This window comes from Drosophila biarmipes, chromosome 3L (assembly GCF_025231255.1).
Source record: "Drosophila biarmipes strain raj3 chromosome 3L, RU_DBia_V1.1, whole genome shotgun sequence".
NCBI lineage: Eukaryota > Metazoa > Arthropoda > Insecta > Diptera > Drosophilidae > Drosophila > Drosophila biarmipes.
The window spans coordinates 9,348,908-9,375,433 of NC_066613.1; the positions used below are offsets into that span (position 1 = coordinate 9,348,908).

The 26,526-nt window shown below is 42.1% G+C and overlaps 5 protein-coding genes across 9 annotated transcripts; 2 read left to right on the top strand and 3 right to left on the bottom strand.

Annotated features, from left to right (window-relative positions):
- Positions 1 to 1,695: 1,695 nt before the first annotated feature.
- LOC108028442 (prostaglandin D2 receptor) lies at positions 1,696 to 7,355 on the top strand. Its single transcript, XM_017100276.3, has 5 exons — positions 1,696 to 2,172; positions 5,097 to 5,313; positions 5,812 to 6,004; positions 6,066 to 6,421; positions 6,823 to 7,355. Exons 1-5 carry the CDS (start codon positions 1,967 to 1,969, stop codon positions 7,087 to 7,089), a joined length of 1,239 nt encoding a protein of 412 aa, XP_016955765.1. The 5' UTR covers positions 1,696 to 1,966; the 3' UTR covers positions 7,090 to 7,355.
- A 180-nt stretch (positions 7,356 to 7,535) lies between these two features.
- LOC108028440 (zinc finger protein on ecdysone puffs) lies at positions 7,536 to 14,685 on the bottom strand. Of its 5 annotated transcripts, none has more exons than XM_017100271.3 (5): positions 14,518 to 14,676; positions 13,645 to 13,735; positions 12,922 to 13,285; positions 10,543 to 10,772; positions 7,536 to 9,502 (listed from the first exon to the last, which is right to left on the bottom strand). In XM_017100271.3, the coding sequence occupies exons 2-5, from the start codon at positions 13,650 to 13,652 to the stop codon at positions 7,939 to 7,941; spliced, it is 2,166 nt and encodes a 721-aa protein (XP_016955760.1). In that variant the 5' UTR covers positions 13,653 to 13,735; positions 14,518 to 14,676; the 3' UTR covers positions 7,536 to 7,938. The 5 variants fall into 5 exon arrangements, with proteins under 5 accessions (XP_016955760.1, XP_016955759.1, XP_016955761.1 ...); XM_017100270.3 differs by having other exon boundaries at positions 7,536 to 9,505; XM_017100272.3 differs by lacking the exon at positions 13,645 to 13,735 and having other exon boundaries at positions 7,536 to 9,505; positions 14,518 to 14,685.
- A 2,322-nt stretch (positions 14,686 to 17,007) lies between these two features.
- Positions 17,008 to 24,080, bottom strand: LOC108028600 (NEDD4 family-interacting protein 1-like). Its single transcript, XM_017100518.2, has 2 exons — positions 23,939 to 24,080; positions 17,008 to 18,922 (listed from the first exon to the last, which is right to left on the bottom strand). The coding sequence occupies exon 2, from the start codon at positions 18,918 to 18,920 to the stop codon at positions 18,111 to 18,113; it is 810 nt and encodes a 269-aa protein (XP_016956007.1). The 5' UTR covers positions 18,921 to 18,922; positions 23,939 to 24,080; the 3' UTR covers positions 17,008 to 18,110.
- LOC108028601 (protein spitz) lies at positions 19,393 to 24,081 on the bottom strand. Its single transcript, XM_017100520.3, has 2 exons — positions 23,939 to 24,081; positions 19,393 to 20,461 (listed from the first exon to the last, which is right to left on the bottom strand). Exon 2 carries the CDS (start codon positions 20,358 to 20,360, stop codon positions 19,722 to 19,724), a length of 639 nt encoding a protein of 212 aa, XP_016956009.1. The 5' UTR covers positions 20,361 to 20,461; positions 23,939 to 24,081; the 3' UTR covers positions 19,393 to 19,721.
- A 325-nt stretch (positions 24,082 to 24,406) lies between these two features.
- LOC108028122 (selenoprotein F) lies at positions 24,407 to 25,698 on the top strand. The gene is made up of 3 exons (XM_017099772.3): positions 24,407 to 24,566; positions 24,629 to 24,747; positions 25,258 to 25,698. The coding sequence occupies exons 1-3, from the start codon at positions 24,528 to 24,530 to the stop codon at positions 25,634 to 25,636; spliced, it is 537 nt and encodes a 178-aa protein (XP_016955261.1). The 5' UTR covers positions 24,407 to 24,527; the 3' UTR covers positions 25,637 to 25,698.
- The last annotated feature ends 828 nt before the right edge of the window (positions 25,699 to 26,526 follow it).

Sequence of the window (26,526 nt, forward strand, 5' to 3'; positions counted from 1 at the left end):
AGACACCGAACCAATTTAACGAGGATATCAAGGGACACCCAGTTCCAGGGCAGCATTCACATTCTGTGTTTTGTTGCCTTCGGGGGAATTAACCAAAAATAGTCCGCATGACGTCTGCAGAAGTCAGTGGGATGATACTCGACCCGCAATTTCGCACCGCAAGGACGACATCAGCCTCCCACGGCCGCAGGCTCGTTAATTCCGTCCAGCTGTAGATGCGGCATTTAATTTCCAGCTCCTCGTGCGCCCCGTTGTCGCCACAACGAAGACCACCCAGCCAGTCGCCACCAATCAGCCACCCAAAAATGGATCTTCGCATCACCGATTTGCGGCTTCCGCTACTTTTCGCCGCTCGGCTAATTTCACGTTTAAAATGCAAATACGCGAAACGTGCAGTTCAAACATTAGATTCCCAATAAATATTCCCATACATTTTTAATCGAATCATTAGTTTTATTTCGTTATTACGATTTCTTTGAAGAATGCGCTTCCGAAATTCCTTTTGCAGCTACCAATCAAAAATATCGTTGTAAAAATTACCAAATGCCAAATCTTGATGGTTAATTCTCTTTAGAACGACTGGAAAAGCAACTTAGAAAGCTCAATCACTAATCAGGAGAAATATATAATGCTCTTTATTTATTAAGTAATTACTAATTGGTATAAAATTAATACTTTACAAAAATGTGTTACATTTCACTACACTTTTGATTTTGCTAAAGCTCCTTGCGAACTTATGTTTTCTTTGGCAGCTTTTATGAAACAACAGACAATTTTATTATACTATAATAAAAGTGGGACTACATAAGTCATATTATACTATACTCATCATAGACAGTTTTAAATTAAATAATAGTATATGATGCTCGTTCGTTGTATTTTTATTTTAAATAAAATTGTTTCAACTTTAATGAAAAGAGAAAAATTTAATGGGAATTTGTGTTGACACATATGTTATTTTAAATTAGTCAACTCTAATGAATGACTGTTTTTATTTTAATATTTCTAAAATGACTTAAACCACGGAAAGATTATGGTTTAAAAATAGTAATGCAAATGTTTTTTTTGTCCTATTTTATGTCACAAATTTAAATGGAATTGCACATTAAAGTTACAATTTCAAATAATATATTTATCAAAAGCAATATAGGGTGTTTGTATTAAAGAATAAAATTAACAAATAAAATGTTTTATTTTTATGGCTTACATTCAAAAGAAATACGGTTTTTTGTTAATAAATTAATTTGTATTTTATTATAAAAATCGATACAATAAATTCCATTTGAAATTGACATTGATATTCCTAGTGAGCCGCTTCTGATAGGGTATAAAAGAAACAATAAAATTTGTCGCGGTACTTTGGTCGCTCGCACACGTCCAAAGGCGCTGGCACGGGCTGTGCATTTTCGATGGGGTGGCTTCCGAGTGGGCGTGGACGGGGTCGGTGCGTGGGGTGGCTCCACTCCATGGGTTACATCCGATCCGACCCCCGGCGGCGCCATCGGCCAGCCGAGGCAGGCCGATCCAGAGCCGAGGCCGAGTGCTCGCCAACTGTTGAGCGCTGGGCAAGGAGCCGTGCCCCCTGGAGCCCCACTGCGTCCGATCTGCCCAACCACCCACTTCCACAGCCCCCATAGCTCGCAGCCATGGGCAGCTGCCGACGAGCGCGCCGCTCGGCGAGGCAGTCATTCTAAATCGACGCCTGGCTGACTGCAGACGCGCTCCTCGGATCGAATCGCCGGCGCAGTGGTCGGTGAATCAAGTGTCGCCCGCTCTAATCATTAATTAGTGACTTAGGAAAACAGTGCCAATTCGGCTACCGAAACGGGTTTCCATCCACTGCCTCTGCGTGCGACTATGCTGTGGCAGCAGGCTCATTTGTGAAAAAAGAAAAATCGTCTGCGGTCGGTTCGATTTTCACCTGAATTGCAGTCTAGCCCAATTATCACTCAATCACACCGGCCACATGGAGTCCACAACACCTGCGCTGGAGCAGTGGCTGGCGAACAGCACCACCACTGCGGCGCCCCAAAAGGCCCTCTATGCGAACAAGAACTCCTTGATCATCGGCGTCTTTGTCATGGGCCTGGGCGTTTTCGGCAACTCGCTGGCCCTCTTTATCTTGGCGCGCAAGAAACTGAATAAAAACAGCAAATACACGCTCATGCTGCGGTAAGTTCGGCAAAAACAACAGAAAATAAGGAAAAACCCTTACAAAGTGTGAGTTTAAAATATCAGATATTAAAATAATAATTACAAAAGGAAAAGGAAATGTGAAAGTTGCAGTTTAAACCTGTGCAGATGTCAAAACTTAACATTAGTTAAATTAATGTTGTACTTACCAACAAAATTTCTTCATTTTTGTATCCTTTTATATATTATATATAAATATTTTAGACTACAAAAATGTTAATATAATTTATAATCATTGTAAGCACATTGCATCTGATATATACTTATTATCAAAACCTAAAATTTAGCTTATAACACCAAATAAGTGTGGATAAGTGAAATTTCCAGTTAAAACCTGTGCAGATATCCAAACTTAACATTAGTTAAATTAATGTGGTACTTACCAACAAAATTTCTTCATATTTTTATGCTTTTATATTTTATATATAAATATTTTAGACTACAAAAATGTTAATATAATTTATAATCATTGTAAGTAAATTGTATCTGATAAATACTTATTATCAAAACCTAAAATTTAGCTTATAACACCAAATTTTCTTATAGTGACTCACTTGTTTTAAACTCTAAAACAAGCTCCAAAAGCTATATTTTTTGCATATTTTCTCTCCGTGTAGCTGCTCGTTTTGCGCACATAATGTTTGTGACTGTTTGCGGCCAGTTCATGGCTAAGTAAGTTTATTCAACCTGCTCTCAACTGCGGCCACTTTGAAATAGTAGTGTTCGATTATGCGCCTATGCGGGCCTGATTTACATACTGCGAATCGTTCTGTTTGGCCCGGGCTTTGTTTTGGCTCTCTGCATATCTTATCAATTGGCGGAATTAGTCCACTGGCCATGTGTCTCGGGGTGATTTTGCCATATTCCAGTTTGCATCGGACAGTCTTATCGGCGACACGGCAATGCAGCAATTGCGAGTGCATTAAAAGCTTAATGGTGTAACTGAAGACGGAGATCAGAGCTTGGCCAGACTGGCAAATGTGTGTATATATGATATCCATTTAAGTTAAAGAGTGAAGATTGTAATATATTTTGTATAGCAAAAAAAGTACAATATATTTGATTGTATTATTTAGTTGCATACCTAATAACTATAATCATCATGAATTGAGGGTTTTTCTTTAGTATTACGAGTGTGTAACTCATTAATGAGTCTACAATTGCATAATGTTTTTAAATACACACAAACTTCACTTACACTCATTTATTACACCACATTCTTTGCATAAAAAATTAAACATAAGTTAAATATTGAATGTGATGCCGTCTGAAAGGGAAAGAACAACCTTATCAAGTGATAATATGTTGTATATGACGCACATTGAAATTCTTTCACTTCATTTGCCAAATATTTGTCACAATCTATACCTCATTTGTCAGCATTGGCCCGCTGGCAGATTCAGTGAGCTTTACTCCAGTTTGCTCCTTTCCGCACATTTTATGCTGCGACATCAGTGCGTATGCGTAATATGCGTAAATTGCTGTCGCCAGCAATTTGAGCCATCAAGGGAGCAGACATGAGGGCAAATTCCACTCCGCACATGAGCCTCCTCTGGGAGAGCCTTTGATCTGTAATTTGATTGATTGAATGAACCCGGTGATTGGCACTCGAGCGGTGTCGATAAATCAGGGGATCCCAATGGCATCACCCTTATTGCTTTTTCCCTCATAAAGAGAACCGGAATGTGTGCTTTCCCAGTGCAAAAATAAACAATGAGTTTGCTATTACATGCCAGCAACACAACCAGGCATTTCTCACAGCAATCGAAAATTTAGATATTTTCGCCCTGTAACGAACAGTTCGGGTGCCTTTGCTTTCAGTGAACTTTTACAACGCGCCATAAATTGAATTTTAGTAGATTCTGCGCTATGAGCAGGCATATTGGTACACATGCAAATAGTAAAAATAAAAACGAATAAAGTCATTACGATTCCCAACGTTTAGCCTTTTACTTGACCCACCCTCAATCCCCCAGAATTGTCAATCCCATGTTTATTTCTATTCCAAGCAGGCTTTTCTATTCATTTCTATTGAAAAAGCCCTGCACATTTATATTTTCATCTCGCCCGGAGATAAATGGGCTTCCTGTGTCACCGGCGCCCCAAAAACAATCGAGACGAAGCACAAACGTTTGCCACAAATGCAATATTTTATGATGCCAATAATAGGGAAATACTTAATCAAACTCACTAGTGACAGACGCTCATTTTCCCGGTAGATAATGCTTTTACGCTAGGTGATGGGTATATTCACCACTTTATTTCACCCATACTTCTTAAAAAAATATATATATATTTTGTTTATAATGAGCAACTTAAGCTCTTGGAAAAGTGATAATTTGATAATTTTATAAAAATGTTAACAAAGCTAAAAAAGTATATAAAAACAATAAAGTAAGTTAGAGATAATTCCTAATGTTTATTTTTTTTGCTGTGTTTAGCTTCCATAAACAAGAAGTCTTCTTAACAACTATAAACATAAATTTTTAAGTAAACATATATTTTTTCAAACTCATTAAATAAACGTACACATAAAAGAATTCCATATAATTTAGGTTCCTTTTTTATATTTTTCAATACAAAATAAATTGCCGGCGGTCGTATGAGAGTGCTTAAAGATCAAGTCACGTCTAGGCAGCCAAAATGGCAGTTGTACGACCATAAGGGGCAGTTTTGAGGTATCTTGATTGAAAGTTTCGCCTTATCAAAGTGTCAATTAATTAAACACAACTCGATAATACGAGCTGTTCCGACCTCTTATATTTGTGGTTTATTACAGAACCCAATGGTTCGTGGCTACATTAGCGTTAATGGAGTGAAAAATATTTATTGCCCCATTTACGAGCCCTGAAGTGCCTTAAGCTAAGCTAAACCAAATCTATGGGATTCCTTAACTATTTCAGATGCCTGGCCACCAACAATCTGGTGGCTCTGCTGGGGATGCTGACCACAACGCTGCTGAAAATGTACCTTTCGAAGGAGGTTGTACAGTCCTATATCCGAGTGGACTGTGTGGGGCTCGTGGTGTGGCGCTTCTTCGGCCTGAGCTCCGGATGCATTGCGGCAGTCATGGCAGCGGAAAGGTGGATGGCCCTGGCAAGACCCTTTATTTACCACAAGGTGCCTATCATCACTTAAAAATATCTATATTTTATAATTGTTTACCGCAAGGTTCGTAGCAAAATTATTAAGTCTTAGTAAAAGAATAAGTATATCTTCCTAAAATATAAAAGCCATCAATTAATTATTATAATATAACAAAGATTTAAATTTTTAGTAAGAAGAAAAAATATAGTAGCAAATATTGGCACATACTTAGGAATTATAGGACAGCGAAATTGAAGTCTAACCTAAAATATAAAAGAGCTACAATATGACATTTTTAATACTTTCTAAACAAATAGGGGTTCTATTTTAATCTTTTATTAAGCATTATACATATTGTTCTTTATTTTAAAAATCTCTAAATATATATTAATCTTACTTTTTGAGAAAGCATTTTTACAACTATCCAGAGATTAAAATCAATGGGTTTGATTTATAATTATACATATATTACACAGGAAACAATGAATCTCTCAAATGCATTCACCTGATAGTTATAAATCTCCCACTCAGCACATCACCTACGAGCTGATCCGCAAGAGCATCAACAGCATACTGATCGTGGCCGTCGTCATCACGTTCCTGCCTTTGCTTGGTTTTGGCGCCTACATTGATGACTCGAGTCCGGAAAAGCTTAAGTGCATGCGGTATCGCGACGCGCCGGGAGTGTGGAACAAGTCGTACGCGGTGCTGTTCATGGTCTTCGGTAATGTGCCACCAATTGCATACTTAATATTGTTACTAAATTGGCAATCAATTGTCCCTAGGTACCCTCCTTTGCATTGTGATCGTGGCCTGCAACCTGTTCGTGGCACACACTTTGCTCTGCGTCATCGGAAGGACTCGAACGGCCAAGAGGCACATGCACTACGACCTGGTCTCCGGGGACAAGAACAGTGCGATCAGCATCGACCCGGAGAGCAGCAGCGGCACCACTCTCTACCAGACGCAGCTGAGCTCCGGCAGCGGAGGAAGCCATCGCGGCGTCCATCCAACGAGGCAGTTCCGGCACAGCGTCAGCGTCACGATGGCGGCCACAGATTCCTCCCCGGTGGAGATCAAGTTCGCCAAGCTGATGGCGTTCCTCAGCATCTCGTTCGTCATCTGCTGGATGCCTCAGATGGTAAGTCCTGGGGGAATATCTTCCTACATTCTACCCCCCTACCAAATTACATATCAATCGTACAAAAAAGAAGGGGATCGTTTAATCCTTCTTAAAAAAGGACCACCTTTTTGCGCCAAAAAGTAAGCAACAAAATTGCTTCCTTTAAGAATGTTGTAATAGCTTGTAAAAGTCCTGGGAGAAAAGTATCAATTTTTATTTTCTACCAACATACCAATTTTTATATCAATAGAACAAATATTATGGACAAAAGATTGGGGATTTCTTTAATTATTCTAAAAAATAAACGTACGACCTTCAAACGCCAAAAAGTATGCAACAAAATAGTATATTTAAAGTATACTGTTACCACTATCAGTAAAATTTCTTTTAAAATAACTATTTTCTTTACTCTATTTAAGATTGCTATCCCATTGGCCATCGCCCCAGACCGCCTGCCCGCAACGAATAAGTTCTTCATGATCGCCGATGTGCTTACGGCCCTGCACTTCACCTCGGACCCGTACGTCTATGTGCTGAGTCGATCCAAGTCCATCAACTGGTCGCTGCTGGGCTGCATCAAGCGCTGGAGGAGCGGCTGGCGTCCGGGCGGACTTCGCCGGTCCCAGAGCGACCAGAGCCGCATGCGCACCACGATGACGGAGGCGAATACTCTGGAGTTCAACTAGCTCCTCCCGATCCTCATACTGCACCCCAAGTACTTAACCCCGCGTCCCACTTCAATGGGATCTCACTCAATTTTCGGTTCCGCCTCCCTAAGACATTTGAAGGAGTGGCGCCTCATAGTTTCGTAGGCTGTAAATAATAAGTACCCCACTTCGTACCACACCATATCAAGGCTTTCCTTACATGCTCATCGCACAATCTAAGAATCGATTGGCGCCATAATATATAACTTACGTGTGTAATGTAATAAAGTGTCCATGGAAATTGATTCGGCTTTGAATACAACTAAGATTATTACTACACCATATGGCAATCTTACTAGGAAGCTTCAGCAGCTTTATTGAACCACTGAACCGGACCTCCAAAAATCGCTTGCACCATTTCATTGCCCAACAACAGATCGAAAGCAAATTTACAATTCCCTCGACCCAAACAAACAGGAATCGCATTTGTTTTACAACTACTTTTGCTTTTGTTTATTTTAAAATTTGTATGATTACATAAGTTGAATGGTTGGCTGGTATGGTATGGTTTGCAGTGCTGTTAGGGAATTGGGCATTGTTCATATTTAAATCGATTCAATAAAGTTGTCTGTACTCTCCCTCGTCACAGTATCAAGAAGTTCCGCCTCCAGCCACAATGTATTCAACTGTTCCAACGCAAAGTTGCTTGTCTTCTTCTCAGTTTCCTCTCGATCAGTTTATAGCAAATTGGGATGCAAATGTCAAATTGCGGGTAGAGATCCCTTTGATGTGTTCTTCATCCTCCTCCTGGGTGTGAATGTATATAATTTCTTGTATAGAATTTAAGTTTATGTGTTATATTAAATTACGAATTCCTTCGACGTCTACTTAGTAGCGGTTGTAGCGACCGCGGGCGCGTTGGCGTTGCGGTGTGGCCTTGGGTCCGGCAGCGGCGCGACCGGGAGTCGCCTTCTTGGCCGGCGATGGTGAGGCATCCGGTGTCGTCGCCGCAGCGGCGGGCGTGGCAGCAGCGGCCGGAGCAGCTGCCTTGGCCGGCGCCTTGGCTGGCGTCTTGGTCACGGGTGCTGGTTCAACGGGAGCCGCAGTCTTGGCAGGAGATGGCTCCGGTTCGGGCTCTGGCTCGCCCTCCTGCTCCTCATCCTGAGCCTCCATCTCCTCCTCCCCGTTGTTCTGGCCGGCGCCATCTTCCTCGGCTTCACCTTCGACCTCCTCGTCGCCTTCGCCTTCGCCCTCGCCCTCACCCTCGCCCTCTCCCTCGGGATTGTCCTCCACCATCTCTACGTCGTCATCGTCGCCGGTGGCCTCCGACGGGTCGTACAGCTCACCCTCGGCTCCCTCGGTGGCTTCCTCGGCGGTGCCCTCGGTGGCCGGGGCCTCTGTCTCCTCGATCTTGCGCTTCTTGCGCTCGTTCTCCTCCAGGGCAGCAGCAGCGCGCTTCTGGGCGATCTTGGTGTCGCTCGACTTCTCGTTGATGAACTTCAAGAAGTTTCGGTGATGGGTGGCCGTGCGCGAGTGAATCTCGGCGGTGACCTCGGTGTCGAAGAACTTGCTGCACACCGAGCACTCGTAGCACTCCAGCTTGGAGATCAGGCCGGGACCGACTGCCCGCTGCCAGTTGTACTTGGGCAGGCGGGTGTCCACCTCGCTGGGGATCTCGTCGCCGTCGGTGAAGTCGAGGATGCAGTCCTCGGGATCCACAGGCAGGGCCACTTCCTCCTCCTCCTGGCTCTCGTTGAGCTCCTCGCCCTCCTTGGTCTCGTCGGCGGCCTCTTCGCCCTCCTTGGCCTCATCGCCCTCGGCTTCATCACCCTCGGCAGCCTCGCCATCGGCTGCTCCCTCCTTCTTGGCCTCGCCGTCGGCGGCTTCGCCCTCCTTCTTGGCGGGCTTCTTCTTGCGCTTCTGGGGCAGGCGGAGATCGCGAGTTTCCTCCTCCTCGGTGCTGATGGGCAGCGTCTGGCGCTTGCGCTCACCCACCTTGGTGTTGCTCTCGGCGGCCTTCTTCAGATGCTCGGCGGACAGCAGATGAGTGTCGTAGTCGATGCGCGTCGCGAACTCCTTGTTGCACTCAATGCACTTGGGGTGCAGGAACTTCTTCAGCTGCAAATGGCCCTCCGACTTGCGATGGGTCGAGATGTGACCGTGGAAGTTCAGGTCGCACATGGTGCAGTAGTCCAACTGGCGCTGCTTGCTCTTGCCCATGCGCTTCAGGCGGTCGAACTCGATCGACTTGAGCTGCTCGGCGATCTTGGCCTCCTGGCGGATCATGTTGGCCTTGAGGCGGTAGCTCTCCTCAATGCCCTCGCGCATCATCAGATGGGTGCGTCCCTTGATGTGGTTCTCGAACGAGTTGGCGTCCCACATGTGCTTCTTGCACAGATGACAGTAGAACATGTCGTTTGGCACACTAGCGTACGGCGACTCCTTGGTGGGGCTACTGAATTTGATCAGAGATCAAGGGTTTTTGAGGAAGGGAATAGAAAAGGGTAAATTCATTAGTTGTGAAGTCTTGAATGCATAGACGGGGATGCGTCTGGTCTGGCTCTAGGGAAGAGAATACAATATTAGAGGGATAGAGAATGATTTTCGCTGCAATTTATACTTATGATACGTACAGTACAGGTGGCGATAGATGAGTCATACAATAGTAAATGTCTTGAGCTATAGCTTTGATGCGTTTTGAATGTGAGTATGAGTGGTTTGCCGAAAGAAATATGCCGTAAACATTACTTGTGGCAAAGGAAGCCACCGACGAAAGCCTCTTGACTCATTAAGCATTTTGTATACAATTATTATTTAAAGCAAGGTACTATTGACATTATTTGCAGCACATTTCTTTCTATAATGAATCTTACATTAATGATCACGCGTTATTTTAATTTTGGTATCAAAAAGGAGAGATATCAATAAAATGTACGAGCAACAAAACTCCAGAATAAAAACTGAATAAATTACTGAAAAGTTTAAAAAGAACCTTAGTTATCGTAAATCAATAGTTCCCTCCTTTTTAACTTCAAAAACTTTAATAATAAATTTAGAATGTAGGTACACAAAACGCAAAAAGATAAAACCCAATCTTAAATTTTAGAATATATTTGATACAAAATGATTTAAAAAAATAGTATGGATTTGGTAGTATTTACAACCATAGATTAACAATTCCCTACCCAAGTGGGCCTAGGCCCACATTGACCACATACACACAGAAACAGCATCAAAAAGATTATATCCCTAGTGAAGAACTAATTCTAGTTAAATATACTTTTAGAGATGTATGAGGAAACGCAATTAGAGTTGGAATGCCTAAGTACTTAAGAAAAACTTTTACATAATATATTAGAGCTGCTGAATTCGTTTTTGTTTTATTTAGTTTTAGTGAAAGAAACTCAATTCTTTCGATTTGGTGGGCAGCAAAAAATGTATTCTTTTTGTTGTGGTTTTGGTTTGTTTTGGAAAAGTTGTAGTAAGTCTTACCTCTCGATTTTCTTATCGCCAGGAGTGGGTTCCTTCTTTTTATTTTGGTTGGCATTTTTAGCCAAAAGTTTCTTGGCACGATCAAAAGCATTTTGCTTGCGAATACCGCCGCCGCCCTGCTTTTGCGGGGGCTTGGGTCCACTACCAGTGGCGCCACGATTTTGGAAGCCACCTCCCTGGCCACGACGGTTATTGAGACGATTGCCGGCACCGCCGCCGCGACTGACCATCTAATAGTTTAGTTTATCATTTAGGATTAACAATAACAGTTCGCACAATTCCGAGTGCACACATGGGGCACATGGTGAATTGATTTCGTTTCGATTTACAGAGACAATATTCGTAGAGTATTTCAGAAGGAACAGAGACAGTATGGCGCGGTTGGCCATTTACAATGTTTTTGTGGGGGGCAGAGCAGTCAAATTGAACAGATAATTGATATTTGCGGGGATAAATCGTTACAGAGGTGGTTTCGTACACGTTAAACGTAGATATATAGTAAAATATGAATAAATATACATGGTATATTTTTGTATTGGTCAGATCGACGGGGCGGTTGCGGCGGCCAATCAGTCGACGGGGATAGTTGGATATATGAATTGCATACATATACATTGGTTCGATGGCGTGTGGCGGCGAGTGGCATTTGAAAATGGAAATCGGATTTTTCAGAGTTTCAGAGGCAGGAACGTCGAAGAAGAATTGGCGATGAATTTGCATTAGACATTCGAACATATAAGTAGGCATTACATATTGTGGTGTTTCGGATGTGATTATGTTGCACCATCAAGCAGTACCAGTGCCAGATCGGATCAGTTTCGGTTTCAGAGCAGAGCAGATTAGAACATTGCATTGCGATCAATACCAAATCGATCGAGCAAGCGGTCAATCAATCAATCATGGCGTCGCACGGGAAGCATCGTATATTGTACATTGTATCGCATCGTTGGTGAGGATTCGCATATTGGCCACATATTGTGTGTGCGTCGCGCGCGCGTGTGTGTGTTGAGTGTGTGCGTTGCGTTTCAAATTGTTCAATTTTATTTTGGTTTTCGAAAACATTGTTGGCCGTCAATGGAATTCGTTCATTGGTGGGGGATTGATTTATTGTCGATTGCAATGGAGCATTGCAAGGGGGAAGAGGCAACATCAACGGCGGCAACAACACGCAACAGCAACAGCGACAACAACAACGACAGCAGCAGCAGCAACAACAACAGCAAGTTATATGCCGGAGCAGCAACAACAATATGGAATGCATATTCGAAATATGCAAGACGATGCGGTTTCGACATTCGACAGTGAGGTGTATTGAAAAGCATCGAATTTTGAGTTTGGCATTTTGTTTTTGGTTTTGGAAGAGAGAATAAAAACAGATAATGGATAAATTAGAAAGGCGTTGTGGCAAAAGAGTCCAGCCAAGGAGGTTCGTTTGACTTGGCAATGGGCTTTCAGTGGATAATAATCGAATTATAAATATGGTAAAAGGTAATTAAATGCTTAAGTACATCTAGTAAGAGAATAATTGCACATAAATTACTTATGATTCAATCTTGACATACAGAGATCATCATCATACTCTTTTCGTCGTTAAGTGGAACAAGTGTTGGCGGTACATGTTGTATAGGTACATTTCGTTATCAATGCGTGTGTATCGTATAAATTTCGGTTCTTTAATTCATTTTCATAGTTCGGTTCTCCTTCGTTTGTGCAGTTTCTACGGAACTAAAAAAGTATTGCATTTTAAATGGAATAAATGCGTTTTTTACTGAAAACCTTCGTCTACCACATCCGTCCTCCTCCTTGCTACCCTACAGCCTGACTACACTGCACAGAGTTCTCAATAGTTGTGTTCACAATATTCCTCTTGCTAGTTTATGCTTTCTCTGTTGGTTTAGTACACTACAAGCTACGATTAGATTTGGACCTGGTTGTTTATCTCTTAAAGGAAAAGCATTAGCTACGTTTGGCAATATAACGATCTAACTAAAGGTAAACACAAAATACAGGGTTCTGTTGTGGAGGCAAGCTATGGCTATGAGCTATTAAAAATTTATACAAAAACTGGTGCTTTTGACATTTTACTATAAAAGTTTTTGAACGCAGACGGAAAAAGACATACCAATTAAATTTGTAAGTCCAATTTAGAAGACTAAAAATAAATATTATATGTGTGAAGACATATTTTCCAGTTGTTAGTGAAATATTTAGTTTGGGACTAATATTATACAAGGGACTTGCGTGTTTCCTTACAGCTCCACCACAGAAATCCGATTCGCGGCTCACGAATCGCGAAATAATAACAAGTAGATAAATATAACAATTCATTCTGTTGGCATTGTCAACTTGTCTGAGGGGAAATCGAACTTTTGTACATACCGGGCCGCCGCGCTGGTTGCGATTTCCCATGCCACCGCCGCCGCGGGGCAGGTCGAGGAGCGACGGGGGGTTCTGGTTCCTGAACAGGTTGTTCAGCAGATTGTTGGCCAGGTTGATGGCCTGCGCGTTCATCTGGCCGCCGCCCTGGCGCATGTTGTTGCCGAACTGCCCGCCGCCGGGATTCTGGGACTCCCAGGGCGACATGTTCATGCCGCCCATGCGGTTGGCGCCCATGGGTCCGCCGTAGTTGTTGTTGCCGCCTCCGAAGTTGCGGTTGCGGTTCTGGTTGCCCCGGAATGCCATGTTGCCGTTGACCTTTGGGTTGATCCCTAAACGATTCTGTGGAGCTCCGTTGACCTTTACGCTGCAAAGATTTGGGAAAGCAATTAGAGGCAGGTCTTTAAGTAAAACTTTTTGTTATACAGGAGAGAAGTTGGCCTAAAAATTATACTTTTCCAGGTACATACTCGAGTATACAAGGAAGAACTTTTATATTTTTAATAAAAATTCAGCTATTTACTAATATCTTTGACATGGAACATTGAAAATATGGCATAAAATAAAAAAGTAATGTAGATTATTATAATTATAGTCTCTACTCTAACACAAATATTACAATAGTTCCTTGGAAAAGTACAACTTTAGAGAGCGATATGGGGGTTCGGCTCTGGGAACAGGAGATACATAAAGATGTGGCGTTTTCAGGGTTGAAGTGCAGCATACCTGACCATAATTTTGATGGGTTTGGTTTGGTGGGTGAGTTTTGGGAGGTGTAAGGTGGGATTGTATGCAAGCGAGCAATTACTTAAGCAAGCTGAAAGTAAAACGGCACAAACAAGAACGAAACAAGTGTTGAGAGGCGGGCGATTAGATTATGTGTTTGGTTAGTAAGCCTGACCTCTGTTTTTCAGCGGGTAGTTACTGAACCCCCAGAAAGTGCGACCCGCGTGCGTATACACACCAGGCCGGAAAACTGATAATGAAAGCAAAGAAATGGGGACTCTTTTGGCGCTGCGGTCAGCAGTTTGCATTGATAACTGCCAGGACTGGTTTGGGCGGCACTGCCACCGCAGAGCCCTGCTGTTGGCCAAAAAGAAGGTGAAACGAAGGTAAAACCCGGGTAGTAAGTTCCCAGCGTGAAAAAAGATGGCGGCCCAGACGGTGCGTGTGTATATGTAGTTGATTCACCGAGAAAGCCGGCCGGCCATGCGGGTGCGAGCGAGAGGGCGATAGAGCCAAGTACAGAAAATTCGAAGGGAAACCCATTTCCCAGCCATGAAAACATGTTTTCGCACTAGGATACGACACTAAATGCATTGCCTGAACCCCTATGCCTATGTAAATGAGCCCCAATCAAGTATATCACCATAAAAACACACTCGGAGAACTCGTAAAACAGCTATTGCCTGATTATCTCATTACTTGGCCGCAAACACACGCAGGGCGCCCCCGGAAAATCAATAATTACTATTTTCAGATGCCCAGGCAAGCGGAAAAAAGTACCAGATACACACAGAATTTTTGTCAGCCTGTCACCAACACCAGCAAAGCGGAGCACTGGGACTACGCAAATGGCGAAGTTGTTCAGAAACTTACGTGTTGCAAGCGATTTGTCAATCCTGGGCTATTGCACTGTGGTTTTCCTGGCTCAGCAAGATGGCGCTGCGTGGAAATAGGTGAAAATAGTCCGCACCTGAATACGCCACACCGATCCGAACGACGAAAAAAATCGAGTGATGAAAAACTGATGTCGCACTAGAGGTGGCAACCATCGAAAATATCGATGTTGACATCATTCGACGTAAGATAACGTGAGGGAACGTAAGCAAACGCAGGCACACGTAGTGTCAGTAAAAAGGGAGATAGCTACAACGTAAGGGTCACTGTAGACTTTAACAGCGCTGTTAAGATTTTGATGCATCCTAGCAGCGCTGTTAAAATTTAAAATGTGTCATCGAATATTCGATTGGGCTTGCATCTCTGTTCTCTTTTACTAAAAGTATCAGTTGCTTACGTTTACGTTACGTTTTTCCCTAAACGCAAATATACTTTGAGTACCAAAGAGATATACCAAATACCCTGAAATATCAGGAGGATGCCTCTGCTATGTAGGCTGAACCCCCTTCCCATAGAGTCGCTTGGGATTTTTAAAATCCACCACCTACCATCTAATAACATTTTAGCAAACAAATTATAATAACTTATTTAAATTTATTTTAAATTAACATCTCTATTCTATATTTTAAAAGTTCTTTAATTTTATCTGCAGAGAACACCGTTTGTTTGCCACCAGTTAGCATTTTACAGATTGTAAAATAAAATTCGTTGAATTATATCGTTTATTGTTCATACAAAAAGTTTCACCGCCTTTATTCGTAGTGGACATTTCAGAACGACGAAACCTAATGGACCATCAGTTGATGGTGGATAGATCTCTGTGGAAGGACGCCTTTAAATTTACCAAAAGTATACCGAATGGTCTCCTGAAATGTTATGAGGGTGTCTCTGATATATCAGGCTTATTGCAGCGGGGGTGGTATATTTGCTGCATCGGTAGGGTGCATTCGATGAGATCGAGAAAAACGTTCGGTAATGGAAAAATTGTAATCCTTGTCGAGGCAGTGCTACCATTTTGACCTTTGTGCGGACAGATCTGTCTTTTTTTAACTGCCTCAGCCGAAAAAAGGGAAACATCCAGTGCCCGTTTTAAGATTAATTTATTGTTTTGCTTAGTCGATAGTATTTGTTTGAAAGTTTCAATAGCTTTCGCTTTTTATGTTTGTCTGGCTGCAAAAAGTAATAACAGATTATAATAAATATGAGCTTTTTAAACCTTTGAGAGATATCCCAAAATGTATTGTATAATGTAATGTATAAACCTGAAGAATAGTGTTAATCCTTGAAATAATCGAAAAGAGGACATCCTGCCCGGCGGGTCCCCGGTATTACCGGTACAAGTCCCTTTTGGCCCCGGGTCCAACTCCCCCAAGGTGCATGCATGCATCTTTGGAATCAGAACTGCTCTGCAGATGGCACTGAGAAGATGACGAAGCACCAGAAGAAAGTCTTTGAGTACCAGCAGATTTGTCTGTTCTAAATTTCTCAAATTTCGCGGCTTAGTAGAAGACAGTTGTGAATTTTGGAAATGTCGGTCACACTTCAAAGAATACGATCTTTGAGTCCTAGAACTAGAATTTAGAGCCTACAAGAATACGGTCCGACAAGGATTATACAAAAATCCTCGCCATTATCCAGGATCTGGCAAAGCTACCTTTACTAAGGGATATCACGATGGCTCAAGACGCTCACGTAACATACCAGATCTCGGGCCGTTCTTTCGTTATACCTTCCGGACTTTACAAGCCGGAGAAGATCCTATCTTTATTTAATATCACAACACGTATTGGTACAAAACTATAACTGTGTGTCACAAGTAGCTGAAAACATATAATGAGTTAGTTCTTAAATATTATAAATAAATTAAATTTAAAATTTTGATTTTGAAAAATTTAATAAAAACATTTTAAATGACTTTTTTGAAAAAATGGGTGGGGTAAATTTTTTGAAAAAATAAAAAAGATACTTAATAACTTTCAAATACGACTTGTTAAACATCTTGCTTTTATTTTGTATAGTTTTGTTCGAATGTTCAGACTCAAAAGTCCTACGGTTGTCTGAGAATATAACATTAAGAAAATCATGAAAAGAGACTGTTTAGAAGTACCCCAGCCTTTGAGCGTGGACATCCTTCAAGTTCCGATAATGGTTTCGATGAAGTGCATTGTGGCGGGATAGGTAAAATTTAGAGTAGTGTGTTTCAGGTGGACCAGTACATATTTTTTAGTAGTTGATCAACAACTTGCAGGAGGAGGAACTTATCCGGCTCTTGCCGTATTCCCTTAAGTCATTTCATGAATGGCAAATAACTCAATACGGCAGCAAGGCAGACTTTAAGACTTCTACTTTCTAAATGTCTTCAACAGTTTTCTTCCCCGTGTCATTTGCAGAGCAGTTCTGATTCCCAATATAATATATACGTTTGGTTTCAAAAACAACAGAAACTTTTGAGTTTAAACACCAAGTCCATTATTTTGAATGACATCATTCGATTTTATTGAATTTGCATAAAACTGGCGCAGATCCTGCTACTCTGCACCCTTTGCAATGCAATTGCATCGTTTGATTTACATACAAAGGGATTAAACATATTAATTGTAAACGTTATAATAGGCAATAATCATATGAACTAGCAATAGTTGTGTTTGTGTTTAGCATTATTATTACTGCTGGCTCTTGTGTACAGGTAATTAATTAAGTACCACAGCGTAAAGAAGGCTCAACAAATATATGTCTAGCATATTTTTCTTTCGCCCTTTCACATTTCTCTTTTATTTCCTTTTTTTGGTTTGTTTTGTGTCTTTGTTTGAAGTGCATGGGCGCCACTAAATGGCCTAAGGGGGTTCGTAGGGGTGTGGAAGGGATCTACAAAGGGTGATATATCCATACACATTTCACATACATATACAAATATAATCGATTGGGGGTGCAGGCGAGAAAGCATCCGCCTTTCACCTTTCAACACACATAGTTAACGTCATTATGCTACAGTTGCCGGGTCTGTGGACTAAGTTGCGCTATTTAACATAGAAACTAGAGAAAACACTAACCCACAACTCGGGGAGTTCACGAAATCGCTCGACAGTTTAGCACAAGTTCTTGAGGTTTTTGTAAACGGTGCGGCGTCCTTTTCCATATATCTACGTGGTTTTGATATTGTCAGGGCGCTGCATCGTTTACAACTAGCGTAAGGTGTCTAAAAGTATGCAATACATTTTGCTTCCAAACGACAACTAAAGTCTGGGGTAATACAGCACTTAAATTGCCAGCAATCTGACATTAAAGCATAGGGATTTCGGCCCTAAATTTAAACGGTTTGTGTATAAAGGTAAATTTGTACATTCTTATTACTTCGATTAAGACAGAAGTAGAACTGGACTAATACATTTAAAGGCATACTTTCAAACTTTCAGTGATTTCGCAAACCCTCCGAAATAAGTTCGCATCGATTTTGTTTGGTTTTGTGTGCCGGTACTAAGGGAATTGAGGGTTTTGGGAACAGGTAAGATTCGAGCTTCCTAGCCACCCACAACATATTTACATGGCAGCCACTTGAAAGCCACCCGGCGCACCTAGTAGAAGAATAGCAGCCGTTCCTGGGCGGAGGCGGAGAGCAGGCGCCACGATCGCTTGATGCTCACATACTGGATTAAAGCGCGTATGCTGATCAGAAAGCCAAAGGCGCAGATCAGCCACCACAGCCAGGAGTTCTCGTGCGAGGCCAGGTCCGTCGAGTGCTTTACGATCAGCGTCCATTTGGCCAGGGACAATCCGAATCCCGACAGGGCACCGTATCGGGCGGCAATCGTGTGACAGAAGCACGTGAGCATCAGGAAGCCGATCCAGTTGAACAAAAACGCCACAATGAATGCCGTGATGAACATGATGTCCGTCCCGAGCAAGTTGTCCGTGGTCGACAAGCTGTTTTCCGGGTCGCTGGCATCGATGGCGATAAAAGTGAGTGCCGGTTGAGCGGATCGCACTGCGGCGGCTCCGTCGCGCAGCGGGTTGGGCGGCAGCAGCGGATTCGGCGGCGGGGGAAGCTGCTGCGAGGAGGGCAAAGTCAAAAAGGCGGGCGGCAGCTCTCCGTTCAGGGACTTCTCCATCTGCACCTCCTCGTAGGTGGGCAGCTTCCCGTGTATCTCGGGCGGCAATTGTGCATTCATCAGGTCCGCCTGGCCCGGCAGCTGCACCTGCATCTGCATCGGAATCTGCATCTGGCCGGGCTCGGCGGTGGCCAAGGTCAGCGTGGACATCTGAGCCGGCAGGGCCACCTGCTGGCCATGGCCCGCGTTCGCCTCGTACGGCGGTGGAGCACTGAAGTCTGCCTTGGGCGGTCCCAACTGATCGTCCCCGGGCGAAGGCTGGTTGTTATGCGGCATGACTGGAAATTGAGACGTACGGATTAGTTTATGAAGGCTTATAAAGGGGTTTTAAAAATTAAATAATGCTTTTTTGACACCTTAATGATAAATTGAAATCTAAATTGAAATGTTTTATAGAGGCATATATCTGGAAACAAATTAAAGTAGCCATCTCTTTCTTGAAGTAAGTTGTAATTTAATGTGTGAAATATTAATAAATGAGTTAAAATTGCATGTTCCTTTTCTTCTTTTCATCATATATTTAAATAATAAAGTAACTTACAGCCTTAAACTAGCAGCAGTCCATTCAAACCAATCGATTTTTTCATGCGTCTCCGAAATAAAATGTCAAACTTTGTGGAACTCTTTTACAAATGAATTTCTAAAGAATTTAACAGAATCAAATTAGGTAAAATGTTAAATTTACTAAAAACTCCTTGAGTAATTGACTTATTAATTTTGCTTATAACCAAATTGAAAGCACTGCTCATTGTTTAGTTCTCGCTTTTATTAACGTTAATAGTTCACGCGGCGTTAAATAAAATTAGGTGTATAATAAATAAATGGGCGGCTAGCTGCCAAAATTGCATTGCATTACATCTAGATTTCTTTTTCTCACTCTGAGCAATTAGTTTTCGTTCGTTAATACTTGATCTAAATTTTTAGAGGCACGTCAGTGGGCACTTAAAACTACAGCATTCGCCATCCTCATTAGATGGTGTCAAGAATAGTTTTCTTGTGCAGTTAAAATAAACAGTTGGACATGTTAGACATTCAAAAACAAATTAGCAGCCCGCGGCTTATTAAAAGGCGCAAGTGTTAGTTGCAGAGCCTGGGGCGATTGGAGGCCGTCGCCTGGAGGTGGGCCTCCTCCAGCGTTAGGATGCGGCAGGGGCCAAAGGGGCGTCTCACTGGGCGCAGGGGTCGCAGGCCATCCACCTCGTCCATTCCCTCGTTCTGGCAACCCCCGTCGGTCGTTGTGGTTGTGGTGCTGTCGTGCAGCTTCTGTTTCTGCAGCTTCTCGTGCCGCAGGTACAAGACCACACAGCACATGGCCATGAAGAGCAGGGCCAGCGTGGCTCCGCTCACAATGCTGGCCTTCTCCAGCATCACGCGGTTCCTGGTCGGCAGGTAGGAGCCATCTATCTCCTTGTACTCGCATCGCGGTCCCATGAAGCCCAGGGCGCACTCGCAGTTGTACAGGATTTCGTTGTGGATCTCCACCGTGAAGCAGGTGGCATCGTTCAGGCAATACCAGGCGGCGTATGTGGGCGGACAGGCGAAGATCGGAAAGGTGACATTCGGCCTCGGCGTTGTGGACAGCTCCACATTGTCCGGCGGCAGGATCGGAGCAGCTGTTGGCCGCGGCTTGGCTATGGCACGCGATGAGCAGGCGGCGGTAAGCGGCAAACAAGCGCCGATTAAAGCGATGGCAAGCGGCAGATCCTGGACTCGCATCTTGATCTTAACTCATGGCAGCTTTACTTGGGAATGTGGCAATGCGTGTGAGGTGTTTTCTTGTAATGTGGAATTCTTGGCTTTGGCTGGCAGGCGGCTGGCTGCAAAACAAAAACGAAGTGCAATTAAAATCAACTCAAAAATGTAGGCTCGTATTCGGGTTGGTTTGTGTGGGTTAATTGCCTGCCTAGCACCGCCAGCCGCCTTCTTCTCACAATTACAACCTATGCTCCTCCACCTAAGTGAGAACGAGAAACAGAAAATCGAATTTCATAAATTTTTAACAAAAAAATGGCATCGTTTATTTACCTGGCCGGAATCGCGAGCGGAACCCAAGCGGCTGTTGTATTTGCACAGTTTGCATTCATTATCGAGTACTTCGTTCTGGTTACACTTTCACTTAACATAACGTTCACTTCAGGCACTTCAATGTATACAAACTTCATGTACTTCGATTTAGAAAGATAAATGGCTTAACCTTAAGGTGCTAACGAGAAAATGCCTGGTTACGCACGAGTTGTATGAGTGTATTTATTAACCATTGAAAATAATGTTTACAAATCAACCGAAGAAAAGTATATCATATTTCAGCCTCTTCAATCGAATGTAATTGATCCCCACATCTGGTTATTTACCAAATAAACAGTCAGATTGCGTTCTGTTTAAATCGTCAAAATGGATTTCGGTTTTTGCTGAAACAAAACCATTCCATTGTTTATCTGTAAATTTAAGAGCCACCATTTGAGTGGGCACGCAAATAAACAACTTTGTTTCCGACTTTTGGCCATCAGCAAGCCCATAACATTAGTGCCCTAGTGGGAATCATTATCTATAATTAAAATTTCACAGACTTTGAAGAGCATCAGCAGAACTTGTTCCTAATCAAACGGATTGGATTAAAATTAGTTACTCCTTGCTAAAGATGCTAACTAAACTGTCTGTCACAGTGCGCTATGAAAATTAAGTCAATGGAATTTAACCATTTAATATGAACGTAACACCACAAAAAGGTCGCAATTGAATATAAGTTAAGGATAACAAAATAAAAATGACATCACTATCTTAAACAATTAAGGCAACGCCAACATTTGTAAGCCAAGTAAGCAGATACCATTTGCTTACAGAGCCTTACAGGTCTTTCCGTTTATTTCGCAAAGCGTTGACTCTCCCACTTATGTACGTCCAAAAATAAAAAAACCATGCGTGCCAGTGAAAGTTGACGGTTGAAGTGACGGGAGAAGAGTGAGAGTGCGAGTGAGACAGCCCAGTGGACACAAGATATGGCTATAATTAAGTTGACCTTTCGGCCAATTGAAATGTAAATTCAGCGGTAGAAGCAGAAATAGTTAGAGGCAATCAAGAACTGCGTGAGCGGGCCTAAGATGCGCCTACTTCCAGCTGGTGTATGCCCATGTAATTCCTTTATTTTTATTAGTGTATGTGGGTGAGCCGGACGTAAGCTTGAATAATGAGCTAATAGACGCCAACGAGCTGAACGAGCACCTGGGGGCTTATCAACAATTGACCTCAAACAAAAGGGTCCACCGGAAAAAATATCTATGATAGTAGATTTCATAATTCGATACTGTCAATATGATCTGCACTCACATCAATTTAAAATAGTAAAATGATGAAAATTTTATTTTTTTAGTTTGGAACAGAATAAAATATTCAATTTAAAACAATTTAAATGGTTTATTTACGTATTTCCCTTTTTCTGTGTGATGATTAGTGCCAAAGCTTCAGTAAAACAAACAACAAAGGTGGAGCGGTCTTGATAAGGTGACAAATACCATCCACCAGTGTGGAACGCAGGTGGATGCTAGGCGGTAATTACAGTTACCTGCGGATGAGTCAGGTGTGCGGACATTTGAAAAATTGCAAAATTTCACGAAACCTGGGAGATGGTTTAGCGTACAGTCGTACTTCAGGAGTCTAATCACCTTTTGAAAGTGGGAATCAAAACCTTTAAGAAAAATAAGAATTCCATTTCAACGCTAAGAAAAAAGTCGAAACTTTCAAAAACGAATTAAATGATTTCTAAGTATTAAATTGTATACAAAAAGTAATAGTTGAAAATATTACCCATCGACTTTAAATAGTAATTTTTAAAGATATACTCTGATCTCTGGTTTCCTAGTTTCCACTTTTTCACTTTTCTTAATAAATATTTTTTTCGAAATTGGTTGACCAGTAAGATTTGATTTTTATTTTCCAGACTCAAAACTCTTCTAATACTCTAACCAAAATAATTTCTGTCCGCTTAGTCTACTCAACATGTACTATAAAATCAGCAAAGATCGTGGTCATGGTCACGCACACTCTTAATTTACATGAATTCCGTTTCGAGCTTGATTAAGTTCTAAAAAGAAATTAGAACTGTGCCAGAATTTTAGATTTCAGTGGGCAAAGTAGTTTGTTTAGATCATTTCTTTTTAATTCCTATGTACACATACAGATTGAAAGCGCATAAAAGCAAAATAATTCTAAAGGTGCAAGCTAGCTTCAGATAGATACGAAGATACTTGCTATTAAATCAGCATCCAAGGGTTTTAAAAATAATCTTGATGAATAGCTTATATAAAAAATACTGAAGATCAATCATCTGGGTAACTCCTACTATCTTGTAGACACCGAACGTTCAATACGAAGTCCTACTGTAACGTGAGCAAGAGAAAGGAGGGGAAGGAGGGAGTAGGGAGAATCGAGAGGGAGAAAGCAACAGGGCCGTGACAAAAGGCGTTGGGAATTAGCGAATCGCTGTGGAAAAGTAACAACGCAGTTTGGGCCAGGTTTTGGATTTCAGCCGGAGTTCGTTCCGTTTCGTTTCGTTGATAAGAAATTTGAGCGCGTGGACAGCTGCCGAGCAGCAGGTGTGCAAGAGCGAGAGGGGAGGCGGGAGGTGTACCTCTGGTCTAGAGTGCGAGGCAAACCAGTTAAACGGGGCCGGGAGCAGGGGAGAGAGGCCCAAGATGCAAGCGGAAGATGGCAAAGAGGAAGATGGAAAGATGCAGATGGAACGGAGGCTGTCTGAATGGAAGGTCTCTCAATCTCAAGGGGCGAGTTCCTGGATTGAATGAAAAACACACAAACGCAAACACCAACAGCTGCATTGGTATTGCAATGGAATAGAGAAAGAATAAGAGATGGACGCAGGGAAGGGGCGGAGGACAACAACTGCGAGAACGAGTTTCCAAGCAAACGGCGCTTGTTGTTATTGTACAAGGGCAAATGAATTAATTTACCCGAGTAAATATGAATAAAATAAACAAGTACACCGACACACGGGCAGACTTATCGGAGTGTGCACTGTTTTTTTAGCACCTGAGTGGCGAAATCCGAGCAGAATCAAGATTATTAATTTGCTAAGCAAAACATAAACACAAGTACATACACACACACGCACGAGGAGAGGGGAGCAGAGAGCGAGCCTGGACTCTCTCCTGGAGCCCTGCTCCTGTAACGGTTATTATTTGGTTCCCTGTCTCCGCCTCGCCCCTTCGTTTCTATTTCTGTCCTCGCCTTTAATTCGATTTGAATCTATTTCTCCTTTTCTGTGCCATGTTCTATTTATTCACCTTGTTTTCTTCTATGCGTTGGTCGACTGCGATTGCGTTCGCTTCTCTCTTCTGCGCAGCGCTCTCTCGCGTTTCCGTTTATTGATTTTGTTCGAAATTTGTTTTGGCCAAACACGCACACAGCTAATACTGTTGGTTTTTTGGCTGCACCGCGACCGTCGACGATCCGCCTCGAGTGGCCTCACTGTATGCAATTAACCAATTTAAACTGGGCTCACTTCGCGAGCGAACCGAAAAAAACAAATGCACCACCAGGAATATCTTCGATTTCTGAGCTAGTGGTGGCGGCTGGCCAGGTGCTGCGCGGCCTATCGATGGTAGCGGTGGGAGCGTGACGAACTATCGAAAGAGAGCTTAACTAGAAAATCAAATTATGTTAGGATTACACTTAAATTAAATTACGATTAATAACGAATATTGATAAAAAATAAATACATTTAATTGTTTCAGTTTCGGTTGCTCGAGTACAGATAACTATCGATAGGAGCGTCTGAGAGCTACGATAGACCCTTCCTCCCACCACTAAGCGAAGAAGATTTTGTAAACAACGACGTGGACGTAGCAAATTTAATTAGATTTTAGCCCAAAAATGCAGCCATTTGTGGTCTTTCTGCTGCTGGCCCTAGGCGTAAGCTAATACCGCTCCTGTAAGATGCACAACACTCACATTTTGTCTTATATCCCTTGCAGTGTCAGCAAATCCATGCCGAACTCTCGGCCGCCGAGTGCCGGGAACTGGGATTCATCAAGGCACAGCTAATGTGTTCCAGTTGCGAAAAACTAGATGATTTTGGCCTGGATACCATCAAGTGAGTTTATAGATCATATGAGAATTTAGGGATCGGAGATGCGTCCTTAAAGAATGATAAATCATTTGAAGGTTTGGAGTGGAAGTAAGCAGTTGAGACAGGCATTCTTGATCTAAGAAATTGCTAATTTGAAGAACACAAAGAACACAGCTGTCATTCCTCTTACCAAGAAATCTGTCAAATATAATAATTATATTTATATTAATCATAGATTAAAAATGATATGTATGTAGTAATTCTAATTCAAAATCGACCCCGATCCGTATAAACATTCAAATCGCGAAAGGTATAAAAGCGGAGGTTTTTATTCAAAATCCGAATCCCAGGGATGCCTGCTCCTTATAATTACGGAAAGATCTCGTTTTGTTTATTACTTTAATATTAAAAAACATTTTAATTAGATTCTATGAAAGATTTCGGAAGATATCTCTTATATATAATTCGATAACAAATTTTTAGGTTTTAAAACAATATTTTGATACAAATTTTACTTTTATTTTAATATTTCAGACCCCACTGCAAGCAGTGCTGCACTCTAGACCAACAGCCGGCTGCCCAGCGAACATATGCCAAGGCCATTCTGGAGGTGTGCACCTGCAAGTTCCGGGCCTATCCCCAGATCCAGGCCTTCATCCAAAGCGGCCGGCCCGCCAAATTCCCCAACCTGCAGATCAAATACGTAAGGGGCTTGGACCCCGTAGTGAAACTCCTCGATGCCAGCGGCAAAGTTCAGGAGACGCTGTCCATCACCAAGTGGAACACGGACACCGTGGAGGAGTTCTTCGAAACGCATCTGGCCAAGGATGGTGCTGGCAAGAGTTCTTACAGCGTGGTGGAGGATGCCGACGGAGACGACGAGGAGGATTATCTGCGTACTAATAGGATCTGAAATTATCATTCCCAAAATAGTAGATTAATAAATTGAATTCATTAAAAGTTCTAAAACTCGAACCCATCTTTCACACACACATTTCGGGTTGGGTCAAATCAAGGACTAAAAATACATTTTTACCGACATATTACAAATTTAATTCAAAAACTATTGAAAATTAAAATTCCCATTAAAACGGAAGTTAAAAAAGAATTATATTTAATTGATGGATACTTATATTTATTGAAGAACTTGAAAAATCAGGATAGTATCATTAATAGAATCCGAATTTGATGTCATATCTTTTTTATTTCTAAACAAATTATTAAAGACAGCAGATTTATTACAATTTTTTACTTACCGAAAATAAGGCTTAAAATCATATGTGGCTAAATGTTGTATTGTAACAAAAATAAATTAACATAAAATCCAACAAATACTCTAACTGGGATATTAGATTTTGTGGATACAAATTTGAGATTTAATCTTTTAATATTGTGCTATTCCATTGATCTAATTTTGAAGTTTGTGGAAGAGGTCTTAAGAGGTTTTTTAAGGTTGATAAACTTGTACACAGCGCTTACGGTTTGGAAGCCACTGAGCTTTTTTGCGCGCCACTCGGAAAAGCTGAGTAAACAGATCGAAAGGGTTACTACTGCAATGCGGCGCCTCAGGTGAGAATTCTTGATTCATGAGTATAAATTAAATCATTTATTTGTTATCTCGTTATCGACGGCAAGGAAAGTTCCCGGCTGGGGTGACAAAGTCTGTTCGTTGTGGTCGCAGTTCTTATCGCCAAGACATCAGAATGTGTTGTGCTGCCGGGGGGCGCCACCCCTCGCGGACCGTCAGCAGTGACGTAGTGGGCTCACATGGTCGGGGGTCCTCGAGTCGATCAATATTTGATC

What these genes read in the sequence shown, in the direction of transcription:
- LOC108028442 (XM_017100276.3), top strand. Translation starts at nt 1,967, where the DNA reads ATGGAGTCCACAACACCTGCGCTGGAGCAGTGGCTGGCGAACAGCACC. An exon ending in AAATACACGCTCATGCTGCG is followed by an intron (nt 2,173 to 5,096) that starts GTAAGTTCGGCA and finishes TAACTATTTCAG; the next exon opens with ATGCCTGGCCACCAACAATC. An exon ending in GGTGCTGTTCATGGTCTTCG is followed by an intron (nt 6,005 to 6,065) that starts GTAATGTGCCAC and finishes AATTGTCCCTAG; the next exon opens with GTACCCTCCTTTGCATTGTG.
- LOC108028122 (XM_017099772.3), top strand. Translation starts at nt 24,528, where the DNA reads ATGCAGCCATTTGTGGTCTTTCTGCTGCTGGCCCTAGGC. An exon ending in TTCTGCTGCTGGCCCTAGGC is followed by an intron (nt 24,567 to 24,628) that starts GTAAGCTAATAC and finishes TATCCCTTGCAG; the next exon opens with TGTCAGCAAATCCATGCCGA. An exon ending in TTTGGCCTGGATACCATCAA is followed by an intron (nt 24,748 to 25,257) that starts GTGAGTTTATAG and finishes TTAATATTTCAG; the next exon opens with ACCCCACTGCAAGCAGTGCT.
- LOC108028440 (XM_017100270.3), bottom strand. An exon ending in GCAACCAGCGCGGCGGCCCG is followed by an intron (nt 10,773 to 12,921) that starts GTATGTACAAAA and finishes CTAAACTATTAG; the next exon opens with ATGGTCAGTCGCGGCGGCGG. An exon ending in GGCGATAAGAAAATCGAGAG is followed by an intron (nt 9,506 to 10,542) that starts GTAAGACTTACT and finishes GATCAAATTCAG; the next exon opens with TAGCCCCACCAAGGAGTCGC.
- LOC108028600 (XM_017100518.2), bottom strand. Translation starts at nt 18,920, where the DNA reads ATGCCGCATAACAACCAGCCTTCGCCCGGGGACGATCAGTTGGGACCG.
- LOC108028601 (XM_017100520.3), bottom strand. Translation starts at nt 20,360, where the DNA reads ATGCGAGTCCAGGATCTGCCGCTTGCCATCGCTTTAATCGGCGCTTGT.